A 27549-nucleotide genomic window follows, 5' to 3' on the forward strand; every position below is an offset into this window, starting at 1 on the left:
ATAAAGCTGAGGCTTTTAAAAAGACGTTTCTTATGGTAGGCAGGGAAAATTAGGCAATCAGTATAGAATTCTAATACTGAAGATATCACATTTGGAGTGAAAGGTCTTAACAATGTTAACAACACATTTTTCTCTTATAAATATTTCACATTTTTGTGCAGGAATAAAATTCATACCTCCAATGTGTTTCATTTTCCTTGTAAAGCTCTACATATTTTATTAATCATTCTGCATGATTTATTAGATAACTTCATCATCTTCTAGTGTTTTATGAAAAACAGTACTGTTGGATATTAATGATCATCTGGATATCTACCATTAATAAGTATGAGTTAAATTCTTTTAAAGACTTGACCAGCTTTACATAAAGAGTAATCCTGTCTAGATTGACTTTCAGACAGTTTTCCCTTTTTATACTTCAGCACAGTCACATAAAGTTTGGGGTGTAGAAACTTCAAAAGATTATTTTAAACAACTCAATTACAGTTACTTTAGCAAGAGTTTGTATTTTCTTTTAGGTAATATATTGGTTTAAAAACAAAACACCAAAATGTAAGTTTAGGCTTTAATTTTTTCCAGTAATGAAAACTTCAAAGGCAGTGGATAAGAATGAAATATTTTTTCCTGATCTGGGATGCTGTTTACTCAAATACAGTATTAGAAATCCATGCAACTCCGAATATATAGTTCACAATGCTGTGTTAAAATTTACTTTCAACAGTTGAAATAGCTCATATATATATATATATAAATATATAAAATCTATCACATATGTGAGTGTGCATCTATATATCTAATCTATATATTTGTATCTATATCTATCTGTATCTCCTGCCTGTATTACATTGTGAATGACTATTTGGAAGGAGTAAAGTGCATTTTTTAACCTATCATTCAGACAGTGTCATCTATCTGAAAGAACCGCATTTTTAGTCTGTCTGATAACTTTGCCACTGTGTGGTGGGTGCAATTCATGAACCACAACAGGGCACCTCTTCTTGCTGGCAGCCTGCTCCGGATGCACCAGCACCCAAGCACCGACTGCCTGCTGGGTGCTTTGCACCATCCCACTGAAACAACCACTTTTGCTACATGTCCTGATAAGGACAAAAGATGCTGTTTGACTGTTTCTGTGTCTGTGGATAATTTTCTGTTTAAAAAAACCTCAAAATGCTGCTAGTGTTATAATTAACAGGACTTTGCACTGCTTTCCTTATGTCTCAGAATACTTCACCTGAGAAGCAGAGTCAATACTTTTGTGCCTCTCCACAGAAGGAGGAGCTGGTGCAGATAGTATCGAAGCAAGGTCCTGAACAGCGCTTTCCCAGTGGAGGTACAAGGACAGGAGACTCACAATCATCTCCCATCACTTCCAATCCTGCGAGATAAGGGGCACAGGTGTATCATGGTCACAAGCTGGAATGCAAGTTGTGTAGATGCACCTAAGTTTACTTCAGAAATACAGGCTTGACCTTCAAGAGTTCCCGTTGATTTGTTCAGTGTTCCTGCAGCACAGGGGCCCACCATCCATTGCTATACCTTCAAGGTGCTGCTGCAATAGGGATTTCAGCCACCCTTCCTTTTATCTGGCCACCCCTATCAGTGCAGCTAAGGGAAATGCTGTGTGGGCTGTGAATTCCTCTCCAAAGACCATGTAAATAGCTGAAGTCAGTTCACTCTGGTCCCTGGGCTGCAGCTGATAGCATTAAACTAACTAGTCAAAGACAGTTTGCATACATTTGTGGCTGCAGCAGAAGTTGAATGATAAATTCCCAAATGTAGCTATGCAAATAGCAGCAAATTTTGAATTAACACATGAAATGCATTATAGTAGTCACTTTTTTTTTTTTCCTTTTAAGAAAAAGACAATTTATTTTTTTTTTTTTTTTTATGCCACGGGCCACGATCTTTTTTGTAGCCTTGTGAATTTTGTGCTGCCTTACAAGTACAAAAGGACCATAAACTGGTGGTAAACATTCAATAATTACTTTATCAAGGACTATGTTAACTCACTGATATCTTTCTATCCTGCCTTTCTATCCCTGTTCAGGGATACAGGGTGGTGGTTACATACTGTGCCTGTACGCTAGTGATCTCAAGTTGACAGGCACATAACTAGAGGATGCTGTGTAAAAAACCCCAACAAACAAAAACCCCTCAAATAAACAAACAAATGCACATGCCCTTCATCATGTTTAAAAGATGTTAAAAACTGTAGTTGCAAAAGATAATTTCTTCTATGTGTGAATCTCAAAAGGTGAGAGACAGCATTCTTGGAAAAACATTGCCATCCCAAAAGACAGAGAGCATAGAGGTTAAGATTTTTCAAATGAGGTAATTTCCCCTTGGTAATGGCCTTCCTTGTACCTGAAATCACTCATCTGTGACTTAAAATCCAGTTAAATTGGCTTCTGCCCAGCCCAATGGGGATGGCTACTATTCTCAAGGTCGTCTATGGAGTTGTTCACCAGGCCAGTACCTCCATTTGCCTTTACTGTCTACCTCCACAAATATGAAAATAACTTTTTATAGTTGCCGAGAAGGTGCCAGGAAAGATCTGGGAAGCAGACAGGCAGTTCTGAAGGCTGGAGCTTGGCTGCATGAGGCTGCTTCAGCTGCCATGCTGTCTCCAGAAGACAGATGAAAATGAGTGTTTATGCAAAGAAAGAGGATAAAAGGAGATCCATGGGTTCATATCCATACTGGCTGTATATAATTTACTGAACTCCCTGAAGAAGCGATGTTCTGTTTCCCTACCAGGACAGACTGGCCTCTCCTGAACAAACCAAATGTTTAACTGTGGGTGACTGATAACCAGTGTAATGAATCAAAAGCCATGTGGCTAAGTCAAGTGCAAGCCTTTGAAAGTGAGAGTATCTTTCTAAAAATGAGCGTTAGCAAATTAACAGAGAGCTCACAGAAATGCTGAATGTTTCCTTGGCATTTTAGTAACTATTTGACCTGACCATTTCAGTGTATAACTTGAAAGAAACAGAGATATTCAGGAAGGTAGAAACTCTGTATTTCTAAGACAAATGCTTTTCTAGGATACTTAAACATAGTGCTTAGTTATAGCTATCCAAAAGGATGTTATGCTGAGCAGTCATATTTTGACTTGCAGCCTTTTCATATTGCTAAAATACCAATACTGTATGTACTGCATGTAATGTACATTATTAACTCTTGGTTTCCTAGTGTAATACGGGATAGGAAACCTATGTAATGTAATAACATGACCAGCACAAACAACACTCCATGCCAAAAAAAACAAATCCATTGTAAATCAGGCTGGATAATGTAAACTGAGGAATAAGCGAAAAGCAAATGCAAAATGAAAGGCAGGTCCTGTTATGTGTGTGTATTCTAAAACATACTGATTTACTTTTGAAATTAGAAAACAGGAAAGACAGTGAGACTAAGAGAATGTGAAAACTGCAAAAACGTTTGAGGCTATAAATTATATTTATTGAATATTTGCATGAAAAATAGGTGTTTCCAGTGATAATTGGATGTGTTCTCTAATAACGCTTGTTCTTACTCTGTATCTTGATGATTATTTGCTGTTGTTTTCCTATGCAGCTGTAAGGACTATTCTAATTTAAGTGAGGAAAAAAAACAGCATAAAGGACAGACTTCTATCCACCACAGAGAATAAACAATCAGAAGTGTCTGCGTATTCAAAGATGTTGCTTACAGTCACTAAAAAGGTGTTAATGCAACACATCCTTACATATTATTAATAAAGCTTTGAATGTATTTGTACCTAATTCTCTAGCTTTCATTCATTCCTATCTCTAACAATTCATGTGGCATATTGGTAGGCCTTTGACATATGTCTATAACCATTGAGATTTGTTACACTGATCAGAGTACAACAGAGACCCCAAATCCCATTGTCTGAAGTAAAAAAAATATTGCTGTGAATTGCAGGTATTGTGTTACCAGATAACACGGCAAGAGATGAATCAGAGTGAAACACTTCACTTGGTGCTGTTACAGCTAATAGGTCTGAAATGAAAGATAATTGCATATGAAAATAGAGTGGGTAGTGCTGTTTTGATATAGAGATATGAAGATGTCAGGCAAGCTAGTCTGTAGCAGGAGGGAATGGGTGCCCTGAAGTGATTGAGGAGCTGAGCCCAGGAGAGCATTCCTTACATTCCTGCGGCACTCTCCCTATACATATGCCCCACAAAAACAGGGAATCTCAGCACTCCGGGTTGGTAAGCTGAGATTCAGAAAAGCTGGCACTTTGCTGTAGCTGCAGGCTTGAGTAATTTGAATTGAGTAATTATACTCTCTGAATGACAAATGTGAGGCATATTTGAAACTGTTCATTTTTAGGGCAAAGGACATTACATTTTCAATCTGTTAAAATAATAATAAATAATACAAATAATAACCTCCTCCCCCAAGACTACTAACAAGCACCAACACAAAAGAAAGTATAGTCAGGATGTGAAGCCCTCCTTGGTCTTTTTCCATGGTCTGCCCAGAATTATCAGTATTAGATGCAAAAATATTTTGCTGACACATATGGGCAGGATTAGCCCAAAGAGTTATCTTTGTTAATGAGCCATATGTAAAAATTTAGTGGGTTTAGTAGGTTGTTGTCGAAGACATAGGATGTTTGAGAGCTGTGTATACCTAAAAGGGTAAGATTTTGTCTTCTGAGACTGGCAGTGTATGTTGTGTATGAAAAACAACAAAAAAGTTATACCTGCACATTTTTGCAAATAAAAAATACAAATACAAATTATACTACTTTACTTGTGATTAAAATGTGTAAACCAACCCCTGCTAGTGACTGGAAATCGAACAGATTTCTTAGTGTTGACATTATTTACATTGCGTGATCCCTATCAGCAACGGGTACACATCGCTTGTAAAAGCAAATACATTAATAGTATTACACTGCTGTTAATGACACATTAATAATATGGCCATGATTTGTATTTGTCAAGCTGCTGTTGAGACGTGCTCGTTGTCGTAGTAAACAAAGAAGATCAGCCATGTTGCAAGACTTTTATTCTTTAAAATCTCAAGTTGACGTGAGAAGATGAACCTGCTAGAGAACCCCCAGAAAAGTGTTAAATTAAAGATTTCACACTCTTCCCTTCCTCGTTTATACCCCACGTAGCAATGACAGAGGGGACTGCCAGCTGACACGGATTACTCTGGAGAAGTGTGACAACAGGTGGCCTCCCCAAAGCAGGGAGCTCCTGGATCCAGCAAATCAAGTCCTTTTTCGTGTGTGTTTTTATTTTAATGTACAGCTTGCTCAACACCAATCTCCATAGGATGCATCACCAAGCTGTGACGCTGCCCGTCCCTCGGGACGCTGGCGGCAGCCGGTCAAATCTTCTTTTTTTGAGGGTTAAAAACGACACGGATGGCTTCTCGGGGCGGTTGAGGGGGACGATGCCAAGGAAGTGATGCCGGGGGCCGCGGTCGCCGGTGTCCCCCGCCGGCCGCGGCGCCCAGCGACCCGCCCCCCCCGCCCCGCTCCCCTTCGCCGTCCCGCCCCGACCCGCCCCCCGCCGCTCCGCCTCCCCGGGCCAGCAACTTCCCCGTCGCTGGGGCGGGCGCGTATCCCCCCATCATCCCGGATGGGAGGAGGAGGAGGAGGAGGAGGAAGAGGGGAGAAGCAGCAGCGGCGGTGCCTGGGGGGATGCGGCGGAGCGGGCCGGCGGGAGGCGTAGAGCCGGTTCGAGAGGGATCGCCGAGCCCTTGTCGCCGCCGCTACCGGCGGGGCTCGGCTGCGGCCGCCGCCTCCTGCTCCGGGCGGCGGCGCTGCTGAGCCCGCGGTGCCTCCGCGCCGCGCCGCCTCCCAGCTCCTCGCCCAGCGGAGGCTCCCGCCGCGCAGCCCGCAGCGCCAGGCCGCGGCCGGCCCTCGCCCATCCCGTCCCCGGCCGGCGGCGGAGCCCGGGCAGGCGGCGGGAGGCAGGAGGGACGCGATGGCGTCCTACGTGGATAACAGCTTCCGCCAGGCGGTGATGAAGAACCCGGCGGAGAGGAGCCCCCAGGTAGGCAGCCCTTTCCTCCGCACCCCCGGGCACCCTCGCGCATTCCCCGCTGCCCTCCCGCCGGCTCGCCCGCCCCGCGCAGCCCCGGTGGGGGAGCCCGGCAGCCCCACGGCCCCGCTCCCGGGGAAGCGGAGAGGCTCCGGCGAGGACTTCGCCCCTCGCCCCCAGGCCCCCCCGACCGTCGTCGTCGTCCCCCCCGAGAGCTGAATTCCCGGGCGATAGGAAGGGAAGAAATACATTAACGCGAACAACTTTCCTCCTACTCCCTAATTTTGGGGGTGGGCGGGAGGGAGAGGGAGAAACGCCAGCTGAGTTTTATTTTGAAGGTTGCTTCCGGTAAAAAAGAAAAATACACTTAGAGAATAATTGATTGTTTGTTTGTTTTTTTGTTTTGTTCTGCTACTATCCCGCAGTACTCTGTGGCTCTGGGTTTGCATTCAATCCCTACTTTTACATAGCTGGCTGGAGCTGGCAGCGCTGTTTCATAATGTTAGGGCTGAGGTCAGTGGTATTCTTGGCAAGTCCTTGCTACCTCCAAAGTAGGGTGAAATCCTTGCACAATGGCACCAGGCAGGAATTTTTTAGATACCTGCGCCGGGCTCCTGGAGCCCTCTTTGTCGGAGCAGTATGCGGCTTGAAGCTGTTTGTAAGCATAATAGCACTTGGTGAGGCTAAGAAAGGTTAAATTGGGGGCTGGAGTGCGTATAGAAACATTTTGACTTAACATGACCTGAAAAACAACTAAACTGAACGAGTTCCTTCTGCTGCCGAATGGTTGCTGCAGTGGCTGTTGCTGCCAACTGTCTAAAGACTAATAAGCTTTATGCTGATCCCCACATCAAGCTGCGGTTCAATAGCTAATGATACAAGGAGTTACTTTGCTTGGAGTTGTAATGCCATCTGCCCTATTTTCTAAAGGCTTGCACTGCTCTCTGAGCAGTCCCTGTGTTCTGGTTTTGGGGAAGAGAGGGTACTACTGATTATTTTGGAAGGCGGCTGATTGGCTGGTGATATTTTCAAATTGGGGGCAAAGAGGAAACCTTGACTTTCGGTCAGCACCCATAAGTCATTCCTCCTACTACAGATACGTCATTGTGGTAATGTTATTTTTATCCTCATGCTCATGGAATACATGTGAGAAAATAAAAACTCCCATGGAAAAACATAGAGCATAGGCATTGTATTTAGTGTGTCACTTCTGCAAATCTTCCTTTTTTTTTTTTTTTTTTAAATAAATAAAAAGAAGGTGCTACTGGAATGTATTTTTGTAGTGCTAAAGTTGTTACTCTGTCCTTGTTTGACCTTTTCCAAATGTCTGTTTGCCTTCAGTTCTGAACCCAGCCCTTCAGTGTGTTGTGAAACTGAAGGAGGCAAGATGCTCTCTCTCCTGGGGAGGACACTACGGAAACTCATAGAGAGATCCCTTGCATTGGTAGAGGTGTAAATTTCAGCCGGGGAGCCTGCTGGTGGTGTCCGGCCTCGGGAGATGGTTATCAAAGGGTGGTATGGTGTTCAGGAGGAGTGACACTGGCAGATGCTCAGAAACCAGTTGGTCAGGTAGTGAGGCCAACAGTCTGCTCTGGGGGGGGGGGAGCAATGCTTCCCTTGTGACATGATCTGTACCATGGGAACTGTTAACCTTTCTCCTGTCCAGCTGGTTGAACCTGCTTTTTAGAAGGGATAACAGAAAGAAAAAAAAAAAAGTGTGTGAGGGAAAGAGAGATAGAAAATAAGAAATGACGCATTGAAGAAATCAGCCCAAATGCAGGGATAAAGCCAAGTCTGAAGGACATAGGAGCAGAGAGCTAGGTCAGGAACACCAGGTCTGTCTTAGTGCTGTAAAACTTCCCGAATCAGCAGACTGGAAGCCTGCTGTGGCAATAGCCACAGGAAAAGAAATCCACCCTTAAATCCATGAAGCTGACACTGGCCAAAATAATCCACAAATAAGACCAAACTTATGGGAAACATAATGTGTTGTTAGCACTGGAAATACTTGAAACTGGTGATCAGTTGCTGCTGGGGAGAGCCCGGCTTGCAGCAGGCAACTTGGCATTTTTGTGAACGGCTCATGTTGAATTCTGTGTGTTGAGGAGTTTTCTAAGGTTGGTTCTCTGTTCTGGAAATTCAGTTTTATTTTGCAGCAGTAGCAGAATTTGAAAGAAATATGTTTATACTTATCTTTCAGTTATTAAATAAAAAAATGTTTATGTAGGAAGACACAAAGACCTTGTTTTCTCTTAATCCCTTAAAGTAACTTTTTAGCATATCTTTTTCTTAACATGTATGCTGCACTAGCTCATAAAGGTAGTTACATCATTTTGGCTTTTGAGAAGTTATGAGGTGTCTTCAGAGCTGAGAGGGGGTTGGAAAGAGAAAATGTATTTGTCATATTCATGTCAGTACAGGAAATAACAAAAGAAGTATATTAGTGTATTTGCTGCTTACTTGCATCAACTAACTCACTGGGACTCAGTTTCTCCCATATCACAAGGAGGTAAATATGTGTTTGACGTTACCGTTCACCTTGGATTGTTGTGGTGCATATTTGGCAAAATGACTTCACTGCAGGTGCAAAGGAGTGACAGCAGGAGATAGCTAGCTCTTATTTGCATCTTCAGCTTTGGGAACTGCTAGATCTGATGCACATTATCAGAGAAAGCAAACTTAACTTTGCATGAACTTTTCTTAAGTAATGTTGGACTTTTTTTTGAGGTAAATTCTGTATTCTGCAGTTGCTTAGGAATATTTTTAGCTTCGTATCTCTTTGATGTATCCTTGCTTACAAAGTGTTCCTGAATTTTGTGAATTGTGACTCAACATTGTATTGATGAAAGAAGTTAAAAACTGAATGCCTACATGGCCTGTACTTTAACATGCCTGGTGTGTAACACATCTCTCCTGTTTAATTGCTTTATTAAGCTATTCATTTTCTCTTTGAAGATGTGAACTAGGAAGTTAATTTAACTGCTTTGGGGACTCTGACTTTTACATGTTAATAAATTGCAAATGGTTTTATGCCCTTAAGCTGTGAGTAATAGCAATCTATTTTTTTTTCCCTCCGAATATCATCCTATCTGAACTGTTACAGCTTCAAGTCTTTTCAAAACAAATTCCTATTGACATAATAGGCCATTTTAGGAAGTATGGAATTTTATACTGCTGTAGCTTAATCTGAAAAAAATAGGGCTGCTTTTGTTTTCAAACAAGAGAAACTGAGCCCCAATATCTTTTTTTTTTTTAATCCTAACAACTCATTTGCTTGGCTTAGTGTGTGAATAACTAGTTAACTCAGAAGCGCCACATACTAGTTCACTGTTTTCATGACACGTAGTGATGTTTTCAGGAAGAAATATTTTTAATGTGTGCTTTATATATGTTAGGTGCCTAAGCTTTTCTTCTGAAAATGGCCAGTGTGGTACATCGAGGCAATTCAGTACAGTAGTAATGAACAGCAGAGAAGTAAAAGCATCAGGTCACATCTTAAGAGGACAGGGTGGCGGGACTGTACAGTTACCCTTAGTTCAACACCAGTGTGTCATTTAATGTCAGAAGGCATCTAAACAGGATGCTATTGTTGAGCAGATATTCCCTTCTCAAGCACTCAGGAGGAACAGTGGTTTAATTATAGGATGTACCTATGCTTTTTCCAAATAAACCTTCAGCGTGTTCTCCAGTTGGGTTATTTTTATACTTGTGACCACTGGTAGCATGATTGTGTGCAGTCTTCAGATAAGCCAGGAATGAACATTTCCTTCTTGCTATCATGATCTCTTAGCAAATAAATATGAGGCAGTCTAGTTTAATGGGCTCATAGAAAATAAATGTTTTCTGTGTGAGTCTACCTTAAGGATTATACTTAGTCTTTAAATTTAGGCTTATTATGTGTATGTATATCAAATATATCAGAAGACTAAAATGGTCATTTTCAAAAGAGATTATTTGGGATTTATTTCATTAGGAAAAATAAGTGGAATTTGAGTTTTGGTTTCAGGTGATTTTTTTCATGTTTGTTTTGTTTTATTTTACTGTCAGCATGCTACCATGTTAACCGTCTTTTTGATGCTAGTGTTTAAAGAGGAAGGTAACCCCAGTTATCATGCTGCTAACAGCAGTATAATGCTGAGAACTGGTTCTGTTGCTGAATTCTCCTGCTGGTTCTCAGTAAGAACTGACACCCTGAAAAGCATAGGATTGTGACAGCTGATGCCTGATATTTGGCTGCATTACATGGTTATAATGGTCTTTTCATTGTGCCTCTGAAGGCTTTGTAATGTGGTTGTTCAGGAATATCTTTAGTTTGCAAAGTTTGGTGTTCTGTTGTTTTGGGGAGGGGGGCCACCTGTTTGGCCAACAAAATAAGGTTCCGAACTGCACTTACCGTGGCAGCGTTTAGGCTTTCTGCATTAACTAATTGTGAAGTGTGGGCATGAGCCTGTCTTGTGTTAACGTTGTGACTGTGGTTAGTAATACAGCTTAATGAAGAAAGGCTGCTCCAAGTTCATGGTCAAGGCACTTCCCTCTTGCTGCTCAACAGTTGACTTGAAGTAAAGATGCCATCATAAAGTCAGCCATAAGAGTATTTGGTCTGAGCAAAGGAAAAAGCCCTCCAGGCACTGCAGGGTTTTGGAAATTAGTTCAAAGTAGTTAACAACCCTAGAAAATGTCTGATGAACTGTAAGTTAAGTGGTGTCTTTTGGTGTCTCCTGGGCTATAACTGGGGGAGATGGGTACAGAGAAAGCAGAAGTTACGATCACATGTATATGTAGACCTTTGGCCACAGAGGAGTGTTTTGCTGTGTTTCAGCACTTAACTGGGAGGATAAAAAAACAAAGTAACTCTTTGGAGAAAGGGAAACCTTTACTTGGCAACACAAGTAATGTATTTGTTTAGTGTAGAAACAATATTGGAGAATTTAGTTTAGAAGTAAAAGTGTGCCTTTTTTTCCCCCTCAGTATTTTCTCTTGAGCTAGTATTACTATGCATCATAAATTCATGTACAACAAAGGCAATTGTACGAATGTAACTTTCTGTGGCTGATAACTAAGACAAAAACCCCTTGCATAGCTCAGATTTCCTTGCGACCTCTCTAATCTCAGCCTGTTGAAGTAGCCCAGGAATGTCTGATTCTGAACTTCCACCATAAATTTGCACGTCCTTCCCAAAACTAAGGGCTTGTACTGCAACAGGCTACTCAGTATCCTGTTTGTTTTGAAAGCAAATATGTTTATTTCCCAGTCTTTCTGATGAAGGGTGCAGCATTTTCCCACAGTAGTTCATATCTTTTTCACCACGAGCTTTGCAAAATGGTGAGAATGTTGAATTTTGCATTTCTTTTGCAGTAGTTTTTGCCTGTCATAGGACTGGCACTTTCTGCATTTGTAGATTTCTGTATCCTGTGGTAAAATGAGTTCAGCAATGCTTGCAGGGACCCCGATATGATCAGGAAGCCTTTACTTATCAAGTAGAAATAGCTGATTTGAAGCCTTGTCCTTAACACTTGCCTGCTTTCTCATGACATCAGAAGATTGCAGCTAGGTTGGCTATACGTATCTGAGCCAATTGGAAACTAGGTAACTGGGAAAGTGAGCGTTTAACTGTAGCACAGATAAGCTTTGTGTAATTTCCTATTTGATTAATCATCTGTTTAGTAGAGTTTGCTTTTGATTTCTGCTCTGCTGTGGCTGCAGAGGTGTTTGCACTGAGTTCAGGCTGGGTTACGTTCTGTGAGCTGCGAGCGTGTTTTGACAGCCCTGTGGGTCATATTCTCCATCTAAAAGCTGGGAGCATGATAGTACTGCCTTGCCTTTCCATGGCAATCTTGGAAAGTTAACTGAAGTGAGCAGCATGTGCTTACTGGGCCTGAAGCCCCATGGATCTATGTACTCCTCAGCCCAAGCTTTATTTTGTCTCCTGGCCTCCCAACATGCTGGTCAGACCTAAGAGTGTGTCTCTGGTACCCTCTGTGGTGCCAAAGGGGCACTTCTGTCCCACCTGTCTCCACTTGCCTTGCTGTGGGGCTGCTGGAGAGGCTGCAGTAGAAGAATCGCAAGGCAAGACTAATTACCGTGGCTGGGCTTGCCCTTCTGCTAAAGCTAGTAACAGGCCAAAATAATCTGTTGAAATTTGAGGTAAAAAATACTGATAGTTCTTTCTTGTTATGGGAGTAAAAGTGTAGGTCAGCAGAAGTAAATGGCACATGAGCATTTTCCTAAAATCATGTTTTTCCTTAGTAGAAGGATACAGTGTTCTGTTTGTTATCAGGTTATTCTTGGCAAACAGATTGTACCTGGAAAAAAGGAGATTTAAGTATAATCTCTGAAGATTATTTGTTTATTTTGTGCTTATTATGGTAGATGTTATCTAAAGTTTTGTGAAAGCACTTATTATTTACTGAATGTTATTATTTAAAAAATCTGTATGCTTAGAAGTCTTTACAAGACTGTATGCTTATGGGAATTATTGAGTGGCAGCTACTTAGTAATTCTGATGAATTACTACTCTGATTTTGATAGCCTTTTCCCCCCCAAATCACAATTCTGCTACCTAATCTGTTAGCATGTTTCAAGAATAACCATATGTATACTGAACAGTCATTGTAAGAACTTTGACTTCCTCGTTGAAGGTTTTTTGTATCCTCATGAGAAAATATATTTTGGCTTGTGTTTTGGGAACTTTCCCACAGTAGGAGATCTAATTTTTGCAAGGCATTGTTTGGGAATTCAAAAGGAGCGCTGGCAGAAAGATAGCTCTACAAAGATGCTTTGTGAAGGGCAGCTGAGCCTGCACTCCTTGTTTGCTGCAGCCAGTGTTGCAGATTTAATTTGCTGGATATATTTTGTGTGAAGGGATGTATTTGAATAAGTCTTCAAATGGAAGTTGGTGAAGTTGACCACTTGTCTTGAAAAGGAAGAGAGAGGAGCTCTACTGCAGTGCTTTTCTTACAGCTTGCTTTTGGAGTTAAAATTAGCTGTTTGTTCTCTCTGGGCATCTCTGTGTTCTGCCTCTATACCTGTATTTTTTTATGTATCTCTGTCTAGTCTGACCTAAGTAGAAGTGATTTGATACTTAATTTTGAGCAGTTTTAAAAATAGCAAGCAGCATGTATATCACTATCTGTTCAAAACAATAAGGAATAAGATAATGTTAAATTATATAAATATTCTTAGGGAAAAAAAAAGAGTGTGAGTTTACTTCTCAGCACTGATAAAAACTGAAGGAATGGCTAGCAAGATTTACTAATTTTTATCTTTATTTCTATGTATGCTGATAAACACAAGCCACACAAGGAAAACACATCTGGTGTCAGTGTAAATTACCTGGGAAAGGGCAGGTTAAGTTTCATGGAAGATGCATTGGTCGAGCATGCCTGCTATTTACTGTCTTTACCGGGCTGTTTGTTTCTATTTGTATGCGTTTTGTGTCTCTTAAAATTTAAATAAACTTCTTTTAATAAATATTTATTTCACAGTTGTTTCCAAAAGGGAAGATGGATCCTGTTCCCTGTGGGATGATGCTTTAAAATTTTTGAGAGCAGTTTTTTCCCCTCCCAGTTTGTATGGGCCATTTTGTATTTTTAAGGGTGCTCTTGTTTCCCTTCTTTATTTTAAACTTTTTTTTTGTAGCTGGAGGGAAAGGCAGTAGTACTTAGTCTTTCATTTGAATTTATGCATTCAGACTTTTGTCCTGTTAAGCAAAAAATAAAGCAAAATGTGAAGAGGTGTGAGATAAGATGTTAAACAAATGTGGTTTGTAAGCAGTTGATGGGAAAACAAGCCTGTACCACCAATACAGCTGGAAGAAGCTTCTACTTGAGATTTGACTTGCAGAAGCCAAAGGCAAAATCTTTCATGGTATATAATATTTTTTTCTAGCAGCAAAGCTTGTTTGAAAGGTTTGTTTCCCATGCTGATGTTTTCTGTTGCCTCATTTGTGCCGATACAACTGTTTGTAAGACTACAGTATAAACAGGATAAGTGATACAATCTTGTTAGCTGAACAAAAGCAAAGTGATTTATTTTTGAGAGGTGGCATGTGAGGGTTTTTTTCTTTCTAAAATCTGACTCAATCTGGTTTAGATTATGACTCCAAATGTCAATGTTAGTGCAGCTGAAGGTGTGAAGACTTGTGTTACAAGACTGAGAAGAAATGCTTATGGTTGTATGTAGGAATCTCTGAAACAGCTTAGCCTCCCCCAGAGTATATGGTGCTCCATTTTCAAACACCATTTTGAAGTGTAAAAAAATTAAACTGCATGGAATATTATGAGATTATTTATTCTCATTTTCTAAAATGAGAATGTTTTTTTTTTTCTTTTCACTTTGAGGCATATGCACCAGATGCTTCTTGAGAGAGAAGTCTTCCATTTTAATTTGTTGTTCTGAGGATTAACCTCAAAGGAAACTTTTGTAATAAGCCTCTTGCTCTAAGTTTTTCCCCATTAAATATACATATATTTGTATTAGTAATACTGAATCAGTATTGGTATTTTACTGTGTTTATATATGTTTATGTACGATAAGTACTTAACTTTGAAATAGCTTTTATCTTTCAGGTAGCAACTGCAAAAATAAAATGTACCTAAAATGTAGTAGGTTGTATCATAGAGTAAGTGCAGTGACCACAGCAGACCAGGTGATTATTGTTCAAGTATTGCTGAGTGCTGTGATAGCTGATTAGAAATGGTTGCTATTAAAAAGTGAGAAGAAGGAGCACTGGCTGTTCTGGGGAGCTCTGCCTGTGGGATCGTTCTTTGATGCAGGAGGAGCCACAGTGTCCAGTAATATTAAAAAACTGGAAGAAAAATACAGATGCCAGGTGTCTATGATGCAGAATATATCGCAAAGATATTTTATGTGGTGGTTGGTTTTTTTTTTGTTTTTTTTTTTTTTTTTTCTCCTGGTTACTAAAGTCATAACAAGAGGCTGAAAGCTGAAGTGATGTAGTCAATCTTGACACATGTTGTGATTTCCTGTTGAGGGTGATTAATGACTGGCAGCTTCTCCAGTGAAAGCAGTAAGTGGCCCATTGATTAAAATTACATTAGTACTGTTCCATTGTAAAATACTAATTTAGCTTGTGGATAAAATACATGTTAAGAACATGGGAAGATACATTTGCTTGCATAGGTTCCTTTTTGGCTGCAGTCTCAAAGGAACAATTATCTTAAGAAAAAAAATATTGAGGCTGTACTTCATGGAGGATACTCTGAGTATGAAACAATAAGTAAGATTTTATACTGGTTAATGATGAGTGCTAAATAGGTGGTGTCCCTCTCTCTAACCTCTTCTTTATTAATGCAGTAGCTAAGTAGTTTGTTGAATATATTCCCTGCTAAGGAGGTAGTGAGCAGATGGTAAACACTCCCAGTGAGGCAGTTCTTACTCTGAGTTATGGAAAGGTAGTTATGAGGGTCTTGCTCGGAGTTGCGTTTTGTGTTCTTTGTCAATTTTGTTACACCAAAAAATCAACCCCCTGTGTGAACTGCATGCAGTGGTCTGGTCTGAAGACGGAAGCATTTCACATGCACTGTAGGTATGGAAACACAAGTGTCTGCGCCAGCTCTGTGCTGACCAGGAACAGGTGCTTCCTGGAATGAGGGTAATTGAGTTTCCATCCTTGTCAGGGCTTCTCTGTTACTGCTGAAAGCTGCTAATTAGTGCCCATGCATTGTTTTAATTGGTGATGATTTAGTTTGAAAATGCCAACTGCGTGGTTGTAGGCCTGAATGACTATCAGGTGGTGATGCAGTTCCAGCTCAGCTGTTAAGAATGTTTTGAGGTAACAACGCCAAGGAAAGGATGATAGTCGTCATAGATGTTTGTCAAGGTGGAGTAGAGGAGGATTTTTAATCTCTGCTGTATCTTGGGTAGCCATCTCTTTTAGTGCTGCTGGTTCTGATTTTGCCAGGTTGAGCACTGATGGGTAGCTGATTTCCACTTCATCACCTTAAAAATGTTGTAAGACTTTTATTTAAGATGACTTTTAAAGGAATATTGCTTTAGTAGCAGAAAAACTTATAGATGATGGGATATTGCTGGAAAATATGATTGCATACATGACACAGTTATGTATAAAGACCTTGTTAGCCTTATAAAGCAGTTTTAAGGACCTGGAGCAAGAAAATTGGAGATTTGGCATAGAATACTTTTTTAAAATCTGTGTGAGAAAGTGGTATGTTTCTGAATGCTCAGGTGAATTAATAAACCTTTGAAAATTACTCCTTTCTCTTACTTTTTTGCACCTAGACCTGCACAGTGGTTTAACCTGTGTCTTACTAATTTGATGTCTTGTGTTTTCTCACTTTCTAAACCTCTCTTGGTGTGGTGTTTTTTTTTGGTGTTTTTTTTTTTCATTTATGCCTTAAAGTCATAACTTCAGATAATTTTCTTACTAGGAGAGCACTTAGAAAGAAACAGCAGGGTGTTTTTGGCTAATGCTTTCATTCACATGTATTAATTTCTGAGTGGGAAGTAAACTCTTTATGAATCGCAATACAGTGTACATTATACAGGCTATCGTTAACTTCTAAAACAAGTACAAATACTCTATGTCTTAATCAGAATTGGCATGTGTCAAATTTCTAACTTTATTGGGTCAATAAACTAGCATTGTTCTTTAAAGTTCTAATGTTCTTATGTGAATGAATATTCTACGCAAGTTTAAAAGTAAAGAGAAAAGAACGGCACTTTGTTACAGTCCATCTTAGCTTGAGAGTAAATGAACGTTTAGCCATGACGAAAGTAACAGTTCATAGTGACACAGCCTACAAAAATCCAGTTGGATTTGCTGTTGACATTGGCCCATGTTCCAGTGTACGAGTTACCTTACATTTCTTTTGAACAAAGAAGGTTTGTTTGAAACAGGTGCTCTTATGGTTACTCTGGCCTTTATAAATAGCTTTTAGGTGAAGTATTACTTCTGTTAGCTGTGGGTAACTTCACAAGATATCTTGGTTTATTGTGTGAGGTTTTCATTAAAAAAAAACCAGCATCTTGGCTATAGCTTTGTGATGTTTACTGCCTCATATATTGCTGTTTATTTTTAGAGTGTGCTTGTCACAATTTGTCAGCCAAGTCTTGGCCTGTCACCTCTGCTTTTAGCTGCTGAAATGCTGTTCCCAAGATGACTGTTTTAAACTAGACATAATGAATTAATACCTACCCTGTTGTTCCATGGTACACTTCGTTTCGGTAGGAAATAACACAGCTAGAACTTGCCAACTTTGCAAAAGCCATAAAGGGGTAGGAAAGAAAAAGCACACCCAAACCCTCTCTTACTAAGTTTTGTGACCATACCATCATGCGTTAAACTGAATTAATGTGGTAGAACGGTTAGTGTGTCTGTGGTAAGTTGCCTGAGTGTGTTGAAAGGCTTGAATGTCATTTATGAATAGCAGTGGATAATATTTCTAAATTAGCTATAAAATGGCCAGAAGATAAGGAAGAAATAGCAGGGCCAGTATCTAGGATAAGACCTGGCTACTTTCACATTGTGCATTGCTTTAGGAAAACGGTATCAGAATGTCTTGTAAGGAGAAATGAAAATTCTGCTTTGTACAACTGACATCTGATATCTTATTTCTTTTCTCTATTTAAGGATGTCTTGAATTTTGGATTTATCTGAAAGCTAAGGTCAGGAAGTGCCTTTCTTCAAAAATGCTGCTACTTGTGGTTTTCTGGCATGTCCTCTCCCCTCTCCTTCCCAAAAGGAACTGTACAGAAAGTATTTTTCCACAATAAAACACAGATCCTCAGCTCTGCAGATTCCATGCTCTGGCTGTAGCATATACTGCTTCACTTGACTTAAACAATTAAACCTTTTTGTAGCTCTTGGTGTCCACATCAATTGTATGACTGATTAAAATGAAAAGAAGCAGTAATCACTTCTATTTTGAACTATTACTGCTTTGAATAGAGTATACAAGTGGGTTGGGATGTGGAGGCAGAGGAACAGAGGCTGCATCCTATTAGTTAGGACTTGGTTCCCATGTGGATTTTCAGTTAACCTTAATGACTTTGTTTTAGACAGGAGCATATATATGCATGAAAGAGATGCTCATTGTTTCCCTATGCTTCCGCCAGTCATTTAAGGTCAGGGAGGACCTTATATATGAAAGACACATGGAGACAATGAGAATAACAAGCACATGGTCATGAAACCCATTACATTTTTTTTGTATGTTTTGGGGTATGGAAGATGTTCTCCCAAAGTTGCAGACAGAAGGCAGCCTGAACCACCCTTCTGAGAAAGTATGACAATTCTGAGGGCAGCAAAGATGTGGGAGTGCAAGAAATGCTTTTTAACTAAATAACTGGTTTTGTCGTAGTCACGGTTCAGTGCAAAATCTTAAGTTCAGGGTTGATTTCTCATGAGCAGCCCTGTTAAGTCATTAAAGTTTGAATTGTTTTTATGCAGCAGAGTAACTGAGCTTGTTTGCTTGTGGTATAACAGCTTACAGCAAGCATGTGCCTTAAACTATTTCTGATGAATAGCTATTGCTATAAGAATTGTAAAATTATGTTATATTTGAAGGCAAGAATAAAATCTGTATTTAAAGGCCCTGCCTCCAAATCTTCCTGTGATGTTTCTCCCTTTTAAATTTTTTTTTAAAACCTTCATGCTTACTGAAACTACTTATGACCAGAACTACTCCTTTTTTTTGGATACATATTTGATGGTATGTTATATCAACTTAGTTGAACTCTATAATGACTGTTTTATCATTTGATTTTGTTTAATATTGTTTATACTTTCATACGCAGCATGCTAAACTGTATTTAAAATTAGCATTGTCAACTGTTGTTCAACATTTTAAGTTCAGATTCATGCATCTTGCTGTCATTTAACTTTTTATAGCGGACCTGATTTGTGTTACAATTTTGTGTTTACTTTGAAGAGATTTTGCTATCTGTTGTCTTACACAGGTTTCAAGAAAACAAATTGTAAGCTTAATTGTCGCTGTTTAATGATCTCATCCTCAGTGCACAGTGGCAGTTGAAAGAAGCTTATGAAACATCTCTATATGTCTAGAGGTTTTCGTAGGTGTTGAAATTCTAAGTAATGACCAGACTGTTTTGAACAGTCTGCTTGTAACCTTCTTGGTGCCCTAATGATTGGGATACCAATTTTTAGTTCCGTATTTAACTAAGAAGGGATAAAAAAAATGCAAGTGTAATTTTTGATGTGAGACCCAGCACTCAGAAGGCTTGTGAACTGGATGTGCTCCTTTTTTTTGGCCAAAGTCTTCCATAGACTCTGCAGAGGGAGAGTAACTTGAGTGCTTTCACTACTTTTCTTTTGCTTTCAAATAGACACCTTAATAATTAGGCTGCTTTCGTGTTTTTCTTTTATTCCTCAGTGCTAACCCTGTAAACTAGCAGGGACCTACGGTTAAGACAAAAAAAACCCTTAACATCTACTAATTTCCATTTTGAGTGGTGGTAAGCATCTTTTCAGGTGCTTTCTGTCTTTTGAAGGCTGACCTTGAAACTGCTGGAACCAGGTTGCATGTTGAAACTAATGATTTTGTCTTCAATGTAATGAGTAGAACTGGTAGCTGCAAAGCATGGTGAAAGGCCACATGTTAAGTGCTGAAGACAACTGTTTTCGCATCCACTGTGTTTCTTAGCTTGGTATCTGAATGCTCTCTAAAATGTCAGAATAGACATTTACCTTTCAAGATGGATGTGTGTGTTTGTGTGGAATTTTTTTTTTTCTCAGAAGAAAATTACAAAGCAGTGGCTGTTAGTATTTATAAAAGTAAGATTTCGTTCTTCTGTAGATGAGCTTAGATTGCATCCAGTGACAGACCTCCCCTCGTGTGGTGGTCTGCAGGCAGCACAACAATGTTTGGCAGTGGCTTGTTGATGTTGAGGTGTTTCAGCAAATTCCAGCTCTTAGGACATCACGAACCTTGTGATACCTGCACTGCAGCTGCTCTGGAAGGGTGACCTGCTCAGAGTACACATGCAAAACTTGAGGGTGCCGCAATCATGAGTCATTTAGAATATTTTAGTCAGGAGACTGCTGTTCAGGAACATACATTGACTTACAGTAGCTTTTCAAATAGATTTCAACTTAGTTCACTCACAAATTCTTTCCTTGAGAATATCAAAAGCAAATTATTTCTAGGTAATTAAATTCCCCCTTTAGTTCATCTCAGGAAATCCTTGAAGCATTTGGTATAGGTTTTTCCTACAATTAAAAAAAACCCAAACACCAAAAAACCCACAGGAAAAAGAACAAAACAAAAACCAGGAAAAAAAAAATACCCAAAAGGAGTATGGGGAGGGGGGAAAAGGATGAAAGTAAGTAAGTGATTTGTGAGACTATCTGCTAACCAGAAGATTGTCTTTTGGTCCAGGACAGATACATACAATGGAATGAGAATTTTCCATTTAGGGCCAAGATAGTGACCTGATAAAAAGCCATATACAGAAAAAATGTTGGACTACTTAGTATAGCATCATCCACATGATGAGTCGGCTTTTTTCATTCCTTAATTGAGAATCTCTCCCACTTAGTATATACTGTTTTTTTGTTGTTTTTTTTTTCTTTAGTTTTCTATCTACTCATTTTACTGTATGTTCTTGCTTCTCTTCTCATCCCCTTCATAATTGCAGGCATTTTTGTGTGGGCATCTCTTTTTTGATTGGGTTGTGCTGGCAGTATACAGCTTTCTAAAATTCCAAAATTATTTACTTTGGTTAATGAACAATGCAAGAATAAATGCTTTAGGGGTAAATAGGAATTCAGTCTGTCATAATCACTAAAGTGTACTTGCTGCTTATGGACAGATTCTTTCCCTAACCTAAAAAATGCCCCATTTATAAATCCCATATACTGTAAAAATCAGAAAGATGAGATAGTGATTGCACCAATATCTCTTACTACACTGAAATAAAAAAAAGAAACACTAGGATTTCTTTTTGCTTCTTACTTATGAAATTTATATGTAATCAATAGTCTACTATTTACATTTTCTTTTTATTAAAAGCTGAAGTTCCCAGTAATAATGATGTGATAGTGAAATGACACACATTAAAAATGGTTTCTGATTGTGTTTATAAAAAAAAAAAAGCTATTTGAACATCTGTTTGTACGTGGCTAAAATGAGGAAAATGTCCTTGCTATCCTGCAGGGTGTGTGGTTTCTTTGGTTTTTTATTTTACATTAAGAATAAATTAGTTACGGCAACTGAACCTAACGTAGCTACACTGAAATGATAATGATTGATAGCCTGAAATGTTTGAAACAACAGCAATACAGTTTAAGTGTTCAGTTGTGGAACGTCTTTTGTTGTTTTGTTCTCGTTATGATGTCTTTCTCTAGTGTGAATTACAGTTCTGTTAATTTAGATGTAGCATTTCATAATTATCCTCAGTTTCAACAAATAAAGTATATTCTTTAAGAAAAGAAAACAAATCTTCACTTTGTGTAGGAGAACTGTAAAACATTATAAATGAGTGTAAAAATGAGGACGTACTTTCTAAATCAGTATTTCGGGTAGTGAGTAGCAGTTTGTCTGGCTTTCCCCTGGACTGTTAAGGATGTAATCTGGAAAATTAGCAATTAAACTATTCAGATGTTGTGCAAGCTTTAAAAATGTAGATTTCATTCAGAATTGAGTGCTAATTAGTAACTTGTAGTGTGCTTGGTTGGATTTCTATGTAGTTTTGAGAAATAAACTCTATCTTAGTCATTTTTAGTTAGCTGCTGCTTGTTTGGCACTTGACAAAGTAGTGGTGGGAAAAGTTGTGGCTGTGGATGCTAAGAAATCCTTTTATGGTCAATATAAACTTAAAATGAGAGTAAAGGGTGTATTTTTATGTGTGTAAGCAAATATTTTAATGCCAGACTATTTTTCTCTCTATTGTCATTAGAGCTGGGAAAGCAAGCAGAGGACCTACATGCTCTTTTTTACCAGCCAACTTGATTTCTTATAAATCAACCTTCCAGTGTGTGTTTTGGTGTCCAGCTCCTTTGAGCATCACTGGAAGGTAAACTACAGGCAATAAGAACAATGTAGAGAAAAAAAAACAAACATCTTTGGTGTTTCTGCGTTATAACTGTACTGCTCTTCTGAAGTTGCCATCCAGTGGACATCTGAAAGACTATTGCCTGTTGAACAAGACAGGTCCTAAATCTTCTTTGTTGATGGGACTGGTGGTAGGCTGCTGTTTGGAGGGACCTTAGAGCCATTTAAATTAGCTGAGTAATTAAAAAGTTAAATTTAAAACACCACAATCACTTTACCTGGCCCAGGCTTTCTGCCACCCATAAGCATTTACTTTTAACACTCCCAGAAGAAAATGATTTTCATGTATCTTCCACTTCTTCAGGGATGACAAAAGATGTTTCTGATGCCCTGCAGATTGACTTGCTGCATCAGTGTTTAAGGGCTGTGTTGTCTTCAGGAGCTAATGCAGTGACAGTGCATCTTTACTTGGGTTCTTTGGTCTCCATGATTAGCTGAAATACTCAAACTTGTGAGGATGAGAGAAAAGCTTTCACCAGTCAAACTTAATTGTGACAAAATTGATTGTTAATTGAATGATCTTTGCAGTCTGGAAGACTGAAGTAGATTTATGCTGGGGAGCCTGCTACTATTTCAGATCACTTTGACCCTCTTTCCTAGCTAGAGGAAGGGAGAGTGTTTTATCATGATTAGGCTGGTTAAGTCAAGATGTGTGTGTAGACTTGAGTGTTAATACTGGAAGGGGGTGTTTTTTCTTTTGCTTAGAGGAGGGGCTCTGCATCAACCTGAGTACTGCTGTGCATCTGTGTGTCAGGCTTTTGTTGAAGTCACCATCTAATATTTTTCCCTTGTAAGAGAGCATCCTGTAACTCAGTAGAATGCATTTTGTATACGATTAGGGCTTTTCCATGTTAATACAGTCTTTTCTTTCTAATGAAATATCCTGCATTATCTAAATCCAAGAAAGATAACTTGGTATTGATGTTTAATCCTGTTTAACTTAAAAGAAACTTTGTGTAGCATATTACTGGGGGAAAAAAGTGATCATATGCAAAATGACTGTAATGGCCAGCTTGAAAGTGTACATTGGATCCTATCTTATGAACAGGTGCTAATATTTAAGAATAGTATGGGCAATAATTACTCTCTTGGAAAGTATTAGCTGCAAGCATTTAAAAATGTTAATAACCTTCAGCCCACTAGTCCAGACAGTTTTTGAAGGCTGAGGAAGCTGTTAAATAATGAAGTACAGTCATTTTCACCAGAAGCAGTTCTAGCAGCCAACAGAGTAGGTACTGCTTTGTGCACTGTTTGAACATGTAGTAGATGAATATTAACCACTTTAGCAGAACTATGTCTTTCTAAGAGGTTGGTGGTTTTGTTTAAAGGCTTAGCCCCAGGTGAGTAATAAAGGAAAAGCAATGAAATAAAGAGGATGGGAGGCCAGAATGCTCCATGCACATTTCCAGGTAGCTCCTTTTTCCCCTTCTGTTAACTGTCCCCTCTAGCCACTTGGCACTTGATTTGTGGTTCTGTAGCAAGACATACTGTTTCATTTACTGTAGCAGCAGAAGAACATAACTTTCAGAGGAGGTTATATAAGGAGAAAGTGGTGGACTGGAGTTCATAGCAACTCAGAGCATTTCATGCTTAGAGACGACAGAGTTGAATTTGAAGATAACATAATGAATTTTAATTTATAGAAGCAAGTATCTGAATATCTTTTATTGCAAAATAGTGTGAAGGGCTTTTTCAGTATGACCAGTTTTGTTTGTCTGCCCCCTCCTCCCCCTCCTCATTGCTACTTTCTCTCACGTCTGGGTAGGAGTTTGCTTTAACTGGAATCGGATTTTAGCAACTCCTTGGTTTAAATGAATTGTATTGGAAAAGCTGTCCATACATTGACTTAAGAGACTATAGTGCCAGACATAAATCACATACAGTACTTTAGCTTTAGGAATTTCTTATATCTGGACTGACATTCTCAGAAGGAAGAGAAATATCAGTGGTGCTCTTCTCTCTAGTGGTACCAGCCTAACTTGTGCTCTGATCAGTTTTTATACCAGAAAAAATGCTTTTAATCATGTCGTATCACAAGTACTCAATTTGTTTTGAGAAGTAACATAAATTGTACTGGCATAACAGCTTTTGCGGATGTCTCCACTCATGTCAGCTCGGTTTGACTGTCATTGCAGGCTATTCTTTTTATAGACCTGTCTGGAGAGAGAGGGAGTGTAGGAGGGATAATAACAGCTTTCATTTTCATTAAATTTAGTCAAGTGTTTGCAGTCTCTTTGTCTTCTTGTAGAGGTATTGCTTCACCAATGAATTAAATGACTGTTAAGCTAAGTGATCTGCAGGAGTTCCTAAATTTTTGGATGTTTGTGGTGTTGGTAGGTCTGTGTCATTTCACTATGCTGCTATTCATAAGAGAAACCGAAACAGTCCTTTAACTTTTTCTAATGGATTACAAAAAGATGGTGCAACTCATTATAAACCCTATTTGGAGAGCAAATAAGGGTGAAGAAGAATACTAAGATGATGAATATTGCTGTATGAAGCCATTAGGTAGGCTGACTTAAAAGTAAAGGTTGGACTACTGACTGTTATTTCATGTTTCAGGAGGATGAGCAGAGGCATGGGATGGCTGGGTCTTCTGTAGTGTTATGTCTGATCTTACTAGTCTCATGGCTTTCAAAAAGCAAGTGCTGCTATTTTAAAGGGGAGAAAAATACATAGATTCGTGACTGTATGATTTTGGCGGGAGGCAATACAGTTTTCCTCTGTAGAGGCCAAATATACTTTTAATAGGAAAAAGCAACCTTTCTGTACTTTTATTCTTGGCTATGAAGCAGTGCTTATAGGGAGAAAGTCAAGAGCTGGGTATTCTTTTTACCCCTGTGTAGTTGGTAATATTGTATCTATAAATACAGGTCTGATACTTAGGTTTTAATTCCTGAAAAGTTGAGTGTGACAATTTGAAGTAGAAAATAACACTGCTAATGTCAATTAAAAAAGACAGAGCTTCAAATTTTGATGAAGCATCCTTACATGGAAGACCTATGTTTTTTCTTCTTCAGTTAAAAACAGGCAAGCCAAAAGAAAACTGAAGGAAGTTGTCTGTGCTGTCATTGGTAGATACACTGCTAGCACTGCTTCAAAACAGAGGAAGATCCAAAATTAATACATGAAATAAAACTTATAACTTTCAAGAGTGAAGAATGTAATAAAAACTTCAAGATCTCAACTCCCAATTTCTTCTTTTACAGTAAAGATATAGTCTCTCTTATTTCCATACAGAAACATAATCTAAAACCTGACAAAGACTCAACCTTTTGTTGCCATTAGAAATGAAATACATTCACTCCTTCGTATCTAAGGCAGCCAAGCTTTTCTCTGATTGGAAATGATCTTGAAGTGTTAAGAGTAGGATTTGTAGTTGGGATGCTGCTCTTCTCTCAAAGTCTTTATTGTATTCAGACTTACGTGGAAATAAAAATAATGGCATGATGTTGATAAATACATAAATACTTGGAAAGGCTTTCTTTGCTAATTCTTAGTGCCCATCTGTATTGGAGAGAGAGGTTGTATTTTGGTAATCTGAAAACAGATCTGTTTCCATCATAGCTACACAGTAATTTTGAAGACAATGCTGCTTATGTAAACTGTGAAAACAAAAAATAGACTTCCAGTAATCCTAAGACTTGTTTTTTCATAGCAGCACTGTTCCTTGCAGGAAGGTTCGCGATGTAATTAAAGCTTGCTCTGTAAACAGTGGAAAAAGTGAGCATTTTTTTACCTGATTATTCTTTTTATATCCTTTGAAAACCTGTGTACCAAATTTGACAGGAAAACTGACTGTGTTTTCTGTGTTTGCTTGTTTTCGACACCTGAAGTTAAGAGAGAGCTTTTTAAAGTATTCATAATCTAGATTTGCCACATTTAAAAGTAGAATCATTTTGGCGCTTTTGGCAGCTTGCTTTTAACAGCACGTGTTGTGTGTAGCAAAGAGAGAGCAGCAAGTAGATGGAGTGGTCAGTGAGCAGCTGCCAAAATTGTATGCTGGATTTAAGCCATAGCTATTAATCAGCTCTGCTAAGAACAGGAAAAAAATGCATCAAAAGCCTTTAGGGCATTGGGAGGGGAAATTCCTTCACTCTGCTAAGCAGAAAAATATACTTTACTTAGTCATAGGGCAGCTTCTTAAGTTGTCTGAACTAGTGGAGTGGCCTTTAAACCATGTTTTACTTAGGTGAATTTCATTTGTTGCAAATGTGCTACTACAAAGGTGTTTTCTGAAAATGCAACTGAGACCATCAGGATTAATTAAATTATCTTTTAAATGAAGCCGCAAAGGTATTGTGAGTTCACTTTCCATGTATTTCCATCTGAAATACCTTTTCTGAATCACAGGAAGATAATGCTGTAGTATTTCTAGGTTATAGATTATGCTACGCTGAATATTACTGAGACATCCTTTACTTGTGCGCTGTTGCTAACAAAGCTTAAGTTGTGCTGGATTCAAAGTGAAACTCTAGAAATGGGTATGTTGGTGGAACCCAAAGAAAATATATTCTTTCATATTTATGTAGGCTACCCATATTGCTGGACTGGTTCAGATTTAAAGGGATATATCTGGCAAAGCCTGCACAGTGAGTGACATTTATCTCTCAGAAAACTTTGAATTTCCATTTCAGGAAGGGGAATATAAATAACCTCTGTAAGGACACTGAAAATTCTTTAATATAAAATTTTAATAGTAGAAAGTAGATTACCCATGTTTTCAAGGCCTAGAGTTAATCAAGTGCAAGTCAGTAGTAGTTCTTCAGGTTTCAAAAGATATTTTTTTTATGTTTTTTATGTTTTTCTGGATCACTAATGGTAAAATTGTTGTGAGGACTAGAGAAGGAATTATTTATAACCATTCTCTGTTTTGATTTGCTCCTTAAAACTTTTAATTGGGGATTTGGAACAGGGAATAGGGGCTATATAAAAAAAGACCTAATATGTACTAGTATTTTTCTTTTATACTTGAATCAGTAAAAGTGGGATTTTTCTTATGAAACTGTTCCTCGTAGACTGAAAATTAAAGCTGCTCTTGGGTCCTGTAAGGAATGGCTGCCCATCAAAATGTCACTTATATTGCATCGTGATTTAAAGAAGTCTGTGGATCTTCTGATATGGATCACAACTACAGAAAAATACCAATTATGCTGGGGTGTGTAGCTGTTGAATCACTTGTGTATTTGCTCGAGTGCTGCAAGTGGTGATATTTCACACAAGACAGACACCATAAAATTTTTCAAATAGATGTTGCAGATAGAAAACCAGAAGCAACAGTATTCTATGTAAACTTATTCTACAATGTGGCCTCAATATGAAAATAAACCTGATCATACAAGTATTTGCATGTTTCTGTTAACTGGGAAGGGGATAAGTTGGAGTTTCTCAGTTATAACTACAGTATCTTAAAAGATGTCTGTGAAGAAGAAATTTCTGGCTCATATTTGTGAATATAACTAGGGACCTTTGACAAGCTAAGA

General features: G+C 38.8%; 1 protein-coding gene across 6 annotated transcripts in view; it reads left to right on the forward strand.

The window, feature by feature from the left end:
• The first annotated feature begins 5627 nt into the window (after positions 1–5627).
• RAPGEF2 (Rap guanine nucleotide exchange factor 2) overlaps positions 5628–27549 on the forward strand; it is a 189447-nt gene continuing 167525 nt past the window's right edge. For all 6 annotated transcript variants that reach the window (XM_051617218.1, XM_051617216.1, XM_051617219.1 and 3 more), the window contains exon 1: positions 5628–6026. In XM_051617218.1, coding sequence (XP_051473178.1) covers positions 5958–6026 — 69 coding nt within the window. In that variant the 5' untranslated portion in view covers positions 5628–5957. The remainder of the gene's footprint in view (positions 6027–27549) is intronic.

The sequence above is a fragment of the Apus apus genome, chromosome 4 (genome assembly GCF_020740795.1).
Source record: "Apus apus isolate bApuApu2 chromosome 4, bApuApu2.pri.cur, whole genome shotgun sequence".
Classification (NCBI taxonomy): Eukaryota; Metazoa; Chordata; class Aves; order Apodiformes; family Apodidae; genus Apus; species Apus apus.